The 8,868-nt window shown below is 41.5% G+C and overlaps 1 protein-coding gene across 1 annotated transcript; it reads left to right on the forward strand.

Annotated features, from left to right (window-relative positions):
• Positions 1–367: 367 nt before the first annotated feature.
• Positions 368–5,842, forward strand: LOC131604667 (uncharacterized; the record flags this gene model as incomplete). Its single annotated transcript, XM_058877095.1, has 4 exons — positions 368–673; positions 755–1,660; positions 1,907–2,156; positions 2,592–5,842. Coding segments are annotated over exons 1-4 (4,713 nt in total), but the record flags the coding sequence as incomplete, so codon positions are not given.
• Positions 5,843–8,868: the final 3,026 nt, after the last annotated feature.

Raw genomic sequence — 8,868 nt, forward strand, 5'->3', positions numbered from 1 at the left:
CAACAATGATGGTGTTTCAGGAGAGTTGCTAACGCTGGAGACCTTTCGACCTACCTTGACCTAGATTCACCTGTGAGTGGGGTGGGATATTCATGACAGGTACCGTTGGTGACTGTTCTGTTATGTTGGTGACTATGGTTCTCATGGGTTTGCGGTATCTATGCCGGATTTTTGGTCCTGCAACATCCAATCCTGTTCAGAAGAAACATACACTTCTCCTATGTGGGGAGGATCTTTCATTGCATCATAATCATCATAGCATGTTTAATTTCAAAAAAAAAAGAAAAAAGAAAAAAAAAATAAAAGAGATTAATATTCATATGCATGCCATTTTTCAGGTATCCAAAGTCAACACTTCTCATCAAGAATGGCTAACAGTGTGACCGTCAACAAAAATACTACGAAGCATACCTTCTCTTGCAGTTTCTACCGTGAGGATATAACACCTTTGGTCCGATTGAGCACCCGAGTTACTGGGCAAAATTTGGATGAATTCAGAAAGACTTATGGCCACATTCTGCTTATGTTAACTACTCGTATTGATGAGTGGGGTCTCTATACTCTTCTTCAGTTTTATGATTCTGAGCTGCGCTGCTTTACCTTTCAAGATTACCAATTAGCCCCTACCCTCGAAGAGTATGCACACATTCTTCAAATCAAAGTTCAACATAAGGTTCCTTTTGTGTGTGCACCCGAGAAGCCCAAAATGGATCGCATTGCTGGTGCTCTTTATTTGAGCATGAAGGACGTTAAGGATAACTGGAAGCCTAATGGTGGGACCCATGGATTCTATGTGAAATTTCTGATGAGGGAAGCTGAAACCCTTGCTGATAAGGAAAAGTGGAAAGAATTCAATGCTCTTCTGGCCGTCATGATCTATGGATTAGTGATGTTCCCGAATATTCCAAATTTTGTTGATCTCACTGCCATTTGTCTCTTCATGGATCAAAATCCTGTACCCACCCTGTTGGCCGACACTTATTATGCCATCCATTCTAGGTATGGAAAAAAGGGATCAGTTGGGGGTTGTTTGCCAATACTGTACGAATGGTTTTCTTCACATTTGCCTAAAAGCGGAGCATTTGTCACTACAAGAGATTCACAGAAGTGGCCCCAAAGGATTATGGGACTTACTGCAAATGATATTGTTTGGTATCACCTCCGAACGGACATCGAGCAAGTTATAACCAGATGTGGAAGTTTTGGCAATGTTCCTCTCATAGGGACAAAAGGAGTTATCAACTATAATCCGAAGCTAGCACTGCGCCAGTTGGGTTTTGTACTGAAGGACAAGCCTTTGGATAAAGAGATATTTGAGTCCGTTTGTTTTGAAAAAGGAACCGATCCAGAAGGTTTGGAGAAAGTAAGGAGTGCGTGGAACAAAATTCACACAGAAGACCGAACTACCTTGGGGGGAAAGAATGCCATTGCTAAGAAAGCTTATACTGAATGGGTTGAAGAAAGAGTTAAGGAGCGCCTGCTGCCTTTCCCGAAGGTTAGCCCTCTATATGAACAACCACCTGAGATTTTAACTGCCACTGTACCAGCTGAGGAGTACAACCAAGTACATGTGGAGAATATCAGGTTGCGAGAAAAAGGGGAAGACGCTAAAATAAAGTACTTCTTGGTGGATCAGAAAAGGGCTGAATTAGCACATGAGGTTAAAATGCTGAAAGGAGGATCTTCCAGAGTTCAAAAAAGGGCTAGAACTGAAAAGGGTGAAAGAGCTACCACTGTTCGTATTGAGGACCATCAAAGGGTCATAGAAGAAGCGGTGAAGAAAGCAGAAGAAAAACTCAAGCGAGAGTACAGAGAAGATTTAAGGGTTCACAAGCTCAGAGTAGAGAAAGAGGCTAGGGCCGAAGTAAAGAGTTTGAAAAAGAAGCTTGAAGAGGAAACCACTCAGAGGGTAGCAATCAAGAAGAAGCTTGAAGAGGAAATTACTCAAAAGATAGCCGTGGAGACACAACTTAAAGGTAGTCATCTTCGTTCCGCTCGACTAACAGAAGAGAATGCAAAGCTCAGAAACCAGATAGCAGAAATGGAAAGTACATCTGAAAAGAATACCCTCCCTGATTGCAAAGGATGTGAGAGCTTGGTGGCCCACTGTGATATGTTAGATGGGCAGTTGTTTCGCAAAGATGTGGTGATTCAAAGTTTTGTCAAAGGAAGAGATCGAGAAGTGACTAAGAAGATGTTTGATGAAACTAAGAAGTGGAGCGACGAGCACTTTAAACAAGGAGGACCTTTGTTTTACACCAAGATGGATTAGTGTTTGAGCTTGTATCTCATGACCACCACCAGGCTTGTTGGATGGGGTCCTTTATCTTTTCTGTTGTTTGAACTATCTTGTCAATGTATGGGTATGCCCAAACTCAAAAAGAGATTATTAATGAAATTTGAGTCTTTTTGTTTCCTCTTGATGCTTATCTTTTGTCACATTGTTAAACATTCTTGATTAATATTAAATATTTTGGATACTCTGAAAATGGCACCTCACATCATATGCACACATGCACCTCATGCACGTCATGCACAAACAGGTACATCAGATGGTGTTCTTATCTGACTGATCAAGTTTTCCCTTTCAGCAATTGCACCTCCGCCTACACATCGCTACTACACAAGGGCTAATCACTCACTGCAAATGGATCAGTTAAGGGACGATCTTATCCAAATGAGAACTCAGGTTACTGCTCAGATGGCTCAGTTCATGGAAGTCATGCAAAACATGGCTGATCGCCAAGAAGAGCTCAGGATCCGAATGGACACAGTTGCTCAGGTTGTTGCGGACCCCCCGCAAAGAAACCCTGCTGATATTCGTGTCAATGGTGAGCCTGTGATCGGAGGACCTGGTGTGATTCCTCCTGCTACCAATCAAGGTAATCCTTATGGGCCTCCCCAGCCCATTCCTGAAGGTCAAGCCACACAACAAATCAGAAGAGCTGCTGCCATCCCCGTGTTGGAAGAGGATCGGCATGAGGATCTATTTCCTGAAAGTGAGTTGGGATTTCCACATGATGCTGGAAGGTTGTTCAGAGGACTGGAGGAAAGGATGAGGGCCATGGAAGGCCAAGGACTTGGTATGGACATTAATGACTTGGGTTTAGTTCCCGGTGTCCGTGTGCCGCCGAAATTCAAAGTGCCAGATTTTGAGAAGTACAAGGGGAATACTTGTCCCAAGACCCATGTCCGAGCTTACTACCGCAAGATGCATGTCTATTCTGAGGATGAGGGGCTGTTGATGCATTTCTTCCAAGATAGCCTAACTGGGGCATCTTTGGAATGGTATATGAGATTGGAGAGAGCTAATATCCGAAGTTGGAGGGACCTGGTTGATGCTTTCATAAAGCAGTATCAGTATAATGTTGACATGGCACCAAATCGCACTCAGTTACAGAATCTATCCCAGAAAGCTAATGAGTCCTTCAAAGAATATGCACAGAAATGGCGCGAGTTGGCAGCTAGAGTCCAGCCACCTATGTTGGAAAGAGAAATGATGGACTTGTTCACCAACACTCTGGAGGGCCAATACTACTCCGCCTGCTCTGCATCCTCAAGTTTTGCCGAGTTGGTTATGATTGGTGAGCGAATTGAAAGTGGGATTAAGGCTGGTAGAATACAGAATCCAAGTGCTGCTAGTTCCTCTTCTGGGGCAGGAGGGAAGAAACCATATAACGGATTTGCTAAGAAGAGAGAAGGTGAAACGAGTGCTGCTTACTATGGTAAAGGTAAAAGCCATGTTTATCAACAGGTGGCCGCTATTACTATACCGAGTACTCCTCTTCAACAACAACCACAACAACAGCAGAGGCATCCCCCACGTCAGTATCAGCAAAAGTCGAGGCCACCAAGAATTTTTGATCCCATACCTATGACATATGCACAATTACTCGCTCATCTCTTACATGGGGACTTGGTGCAACTTCGTACCATGGGCCCTCCACCTGCTAAGCTTCCTCCTAACTATGATGCTAATGCCCACTGTGAGTTTCATTCTGGGGCTGCTGGTCATGATATTGAACATTGCATAGGACTCATGCATAAAGTACAGGATCTGCTCGATTCAAAAGCTATTGAGTTCACCCCTACTCAAGGACCTAACGTTGTACAGAATCCTATGCCTTCCCATGGAACTCATGCCGCAAATGCCATCGATACTGTTGAAGACATTTACTTGGTCAAGGATGTTATCGAATTGGGATCGTTGTTGCCATTATTGAAGAAGGAATTATTGAGGATGAGACTATACGCTGGTTGTGGAGAATTCTGTACTGATTGTATGGTCACCTCCTCAGTTTGTGACAAGGTGAAAGATGGGATTCAACAGTTGATAGATAGTGGGTATCTACAGTTTGAGCATGTGCGACATCCAAAGTCAGTCAAGAATGAGATCAATGTGCTATCCATCCCGTATACTCCTACTAAAATCCCGATCCCTGGCAGAGCGCCGCCTTTGGTCATCACGTTGCCTGGTCCCATCCCATATACTAGTGAGAAAGCAATCCCATGGAATTACGGCGGAGAAGTTTTCTACCAAGGGGCCAAGTATGAGATTAAAGCACCGGTTGAGAAAGAAGATGTTGATAATGTTGGTGGTATTGGAAGAATGACAAGAAGTGGTCGTATTTTCAATCCTCCCCAGAATACTCGCGATGACAATGCAGAAGCTCTAGCTCAAGCAAAAGGGAAAAGAGTGGTAGAAGATACGGTAGATCCGGGGCAAAGCTCTAACTCTGAAGATACTGTGGCCAAGGAGATGGAAGAGTTCCTAAAGATCATCAAGAAAAGTGAGTATAAAGTGGTTGACCAATTGAGTCAAACTCAATCAAAGATTTCGATCTTGCAGTTGCTCTTGTGTTCGGAGACACATCGAAACGCTTTGCTGAGACTTTTAAGTACTGCTTTCGTCCCTCCAGATATCTCAGTGAATCAACTTGAAGGGGTGGTGTCAAACATCAATGCTGGTAATGGATTGGGATTCACTGACGCAGACTTGCCCCCCGAAGGTAGAAACCATAATAGAGCTTTGCATATATCAGTGGAATGTAAAGGGACTATGTTATCTCGTGTTCTCGTGGATAATGGATCTTCTCTGAATGTATTACCGAAGTCGTCTTTGATGAGGCTGGATTACTCTGGTGTTGAGATAAGGCCGAGTGAATTGACAGTGCGAGCCTTTGATGGGTCAAAGAGATCAGTATTTGGGGAGGTTGACTTGCCAATAATGATAGGCCCTCAGCTTTTCACTATTACCTTCTTTGTGATGGATATCCACCCGTCTTACAGTTGTCTCCTGGGACGTCCATGGATCCATGCTGCTGGGGCCGTGACTTCCACATTGCATCAGAAACTCAAATTCACGACTCAAGGAAAGATAGTCACAATATGTGGGGAGGAAGAACACGTGGTAAGCCATCTTGCGTCCTTCAGGTATATTGATGTGGAAGGAGAGGTCCACGAGACGCCGTGCCAAGCCTTTGAGGCTGTCCAGACTATCAAGATCCCTTATGTTGAAAATAAGAAGTTAGGGGCCCCCATGTCTTCACTAAAGGAAGCTAAAGCTGTGGTTGAATCTGGTCATCCTGAAGGATGGGGCCGAGTCTTGGATCTACCAATCAAGCAGGATAGGGGTGGGATTGGATATCAGTTGGGTCAGAGTTCATCTAATGAGGCCTCCAAGAAGCCCGAAACCTTCATTCCGATCAAGTTCTCTAGTGCTGGCATCGTCAAGGATCATATTTGCGCTGCTGATGATGATATGGATAGTGATTATGACATTGAAGAATGGATCAAGCCGTGTGTCCCGGGACAGAAGCTTCTCAACTGGTCATCCGAAGACATCATCTCAATTGCTCTTGATCAAAAGTAATACTGTTTGTTTTTGTTTATCATGCAATAATTCCTGTGTTCTGCCCAAGACACAGTGAACATATGTAGGGCCTCATTTGTTGTTTTTCAAAGTTAAAATCATTAATAAAAGGACGTTTTTGCATTCAAATATTTTGTTCCCTGTCTTTCGTTTTTTACTTTTATATTTATAATTAATCAAAAAAAAAATGGCAACGTTTCTTATTCATCATCATCCCTCCATTCTAAAATAAAGCATAAATCATAATCCATGCAGATCCACTTCTCCTCCAGATTCTATTGACAACGATCTTGCTATGCCTCGTCATGACTTTGACAACCCTATCTACGCCGCTGAAGAAGGGGATGAAGAAGATTGTGAATTGCCTGATGAGTTGGCCAGATTGTTGAAACAAGAAGAGAAAGTGATTGAGCCACATCAAGAGCCTATTGAGACGGTGAATCTTGGCACCGAAGAGACGAGAAGGTGTAACACCCTTCTAAACCCCCGCGGAAAATAGAATAATATTCAGAGTAAACATGAAATACAAGGATGTCACAACTTCTTTAACAGAAAAATACCATGGTCATTTCTCATGCTACACGAGGAACCACGTAACATAATTACAATTCATGTTCACACAGCGGACAATAATCCATAACATTGCATATTCATTATCCATGCAAGTTATTCTAAAACAATCATAAAACAACAAGACCGACATAATAATTCGTCTCTAAACTATCGTTCCCCAGTGTTACAATCAGAGCATGACTCGACACGAACTACGGGCTAGCTTACAAGTTATCTTCACCCAATCAAGACGCCGCTACATCCTTAATCTGAAATCATCAAAGTAAGGGTGAGTTTCATTCGAATTAATAAGCATTATGCAATCATAAGCAATAAAATCTCATAGTAATTATCATCCACTCAATCATACATATAATCGGAATTATTACAACAAGCAAGCATCTTCCAACAATATTGGCCATCGGCCCACAACTCATCAATTTCATCAAGGATCAAGTCATATTAACAACATCTTCTCAACACATCAATCAAGTAAACACACCAAGGCATAACACTGGATCTCATCCAATCATGTTATCACCAATGCATATGATGCAACTGACACTATGCATGTGGTACCAAAATTCGTGAATCATATCACATGACTTCTCTCTTTGATACTGCCCTCTAGTCGCTCACACCCCACATGGGCACACGACTACTGCCTCATCGCTCACACCCCACATGGGCACACGATGACTTCCCGCTAATCTCCACACAATGGGAATTAGCCTTCCAATGCAAATGATTTATGAATAATGCACACATGACACATACTTACATCTTCATACATCATCATCATTCCGATGCTTAACATCGCTTAACACCTCTTACCAATAAGGTCACAACAAGTATGTACATGTATAAGCATCATTCAATCATTCACATTCATACATCACATCATCACAATTAACATACACATCATATTAATGTTAATTGCCACCATAGCCAACATATTAATATTAACAACATATTAATATTCACAATCATCAATCATCATCATCATACATATACAATCATTCACATATGTACACTACATCCTCACAATTAACATACACATCATATTAATGTTAATTGCTACCATAACCAACATATTAATATTAACAATATATTAATATTCACAATCACCAATCATCACCACGATCAAACATCGTTATATCCATCATCATTGCACACAATGTAACAAATTGTCAAAGCAACCCAACAACATAATCACAAAACATATATCATCTACGACATGTTATATACTAACATCACTCAATGGATATCACAATCTCATCACCAACACAAATACATGCATCAATAGTCATATATATAAGCACATATACATATACTATCTTTCAATTCATTAATAATTAAATCGAGTTTAAAAGTAAAGTTGGCTATTGCCCATTTTATCAATTCATCAGATAAAGTATCTCATTAGCTTCGCAACGCCCAAAACGGCACATAAATCGGATACTCGGATCAAAAGTTATGAGTTTTCAAAGATAAAACATTTTTAGAAAAGTGCTGCAGGAACGGGGTTGTCCCTACGTGGGAACCGGTTCCTGGCAGCTTCAAAGTCTCGTCTCTGGTTTTTACTATGGGGAACCGGGTTGTCCCTACATGGGAACCGGTTCCCAGCTACCCAGAATCCATATTTCTCTGTTTTTACAAGGGGGAACCGGTTCGTCCCACATGGGAACCGGTTCCTACGTACCTGCACAGCCAAATTCACCATTTTGACAGCATTTACCTTATCCCATTCCCCCAATTTCAGGTACATACGAACATAGCACACAAATACCATCAATTTGCACATCATCACATAATTCAGACAAGTTTTATACAAGTATTAACAACATATAACATGAGCATTAACAGAACCATGTAATTCACACAATTTCATCAAAACCTAACAAAATCCCAAACCCGACACGTACGATTGAACTAGATAACAATCCTAATCAATCATACTACCTACAATCACATAAGGAATACTAACCCGAAGAATCCCCCCTTACCTCAGAGTCGAATCTTCGAAGATCTTCTTCCCCTTTGGCTCTTCTCACTTCACGTGTTCTCCCTTTCTCAGAGTCTGTCTCCTTTCCTCTCCTCTTTTCCCAATTCCTTTATTTTATGAAAAATAAAATAAAATATTATAATGGGCTTGCTTAGTCAACACCCCCTCTTCTGCTAATCACCACTCTAGGCCCAATGCCAATAACTCATCATTTTCCATATAATTCAACCAAATACTAAATTATCTCTAATTAATAATTTAATTTCCAATTAAATTAAAATTAGAAAATATGGGGTGTTACAACTCTCCCCCACTAAAATAGTTTTCGTCCTCGAAAACATACTTCTAGTGAATAGTTCCAAATAGGAGTCCTCCATCTGACCTTCCTGTTCTCAGTTAACACTTTCTTAGTCGAACCTCCAAGTTCATCTGACATAAC

This window comes from Vicia villosa, linkage group LG5 (genome assembly GCF_029867415.1).
Source record: "Vicia villosa cultivar HV-30 ecotype Madison, WI linkage group LG5, Vvil1.0, whole genome shotgun sequence".
Classification (NCBI taxonomy): domain Eukaryota; kingdom Viridiplantae; phylum Streptophyta; class Magnoliopsida; order Fabales; family Fabaceae; genus Vicia; species Vicia villosa.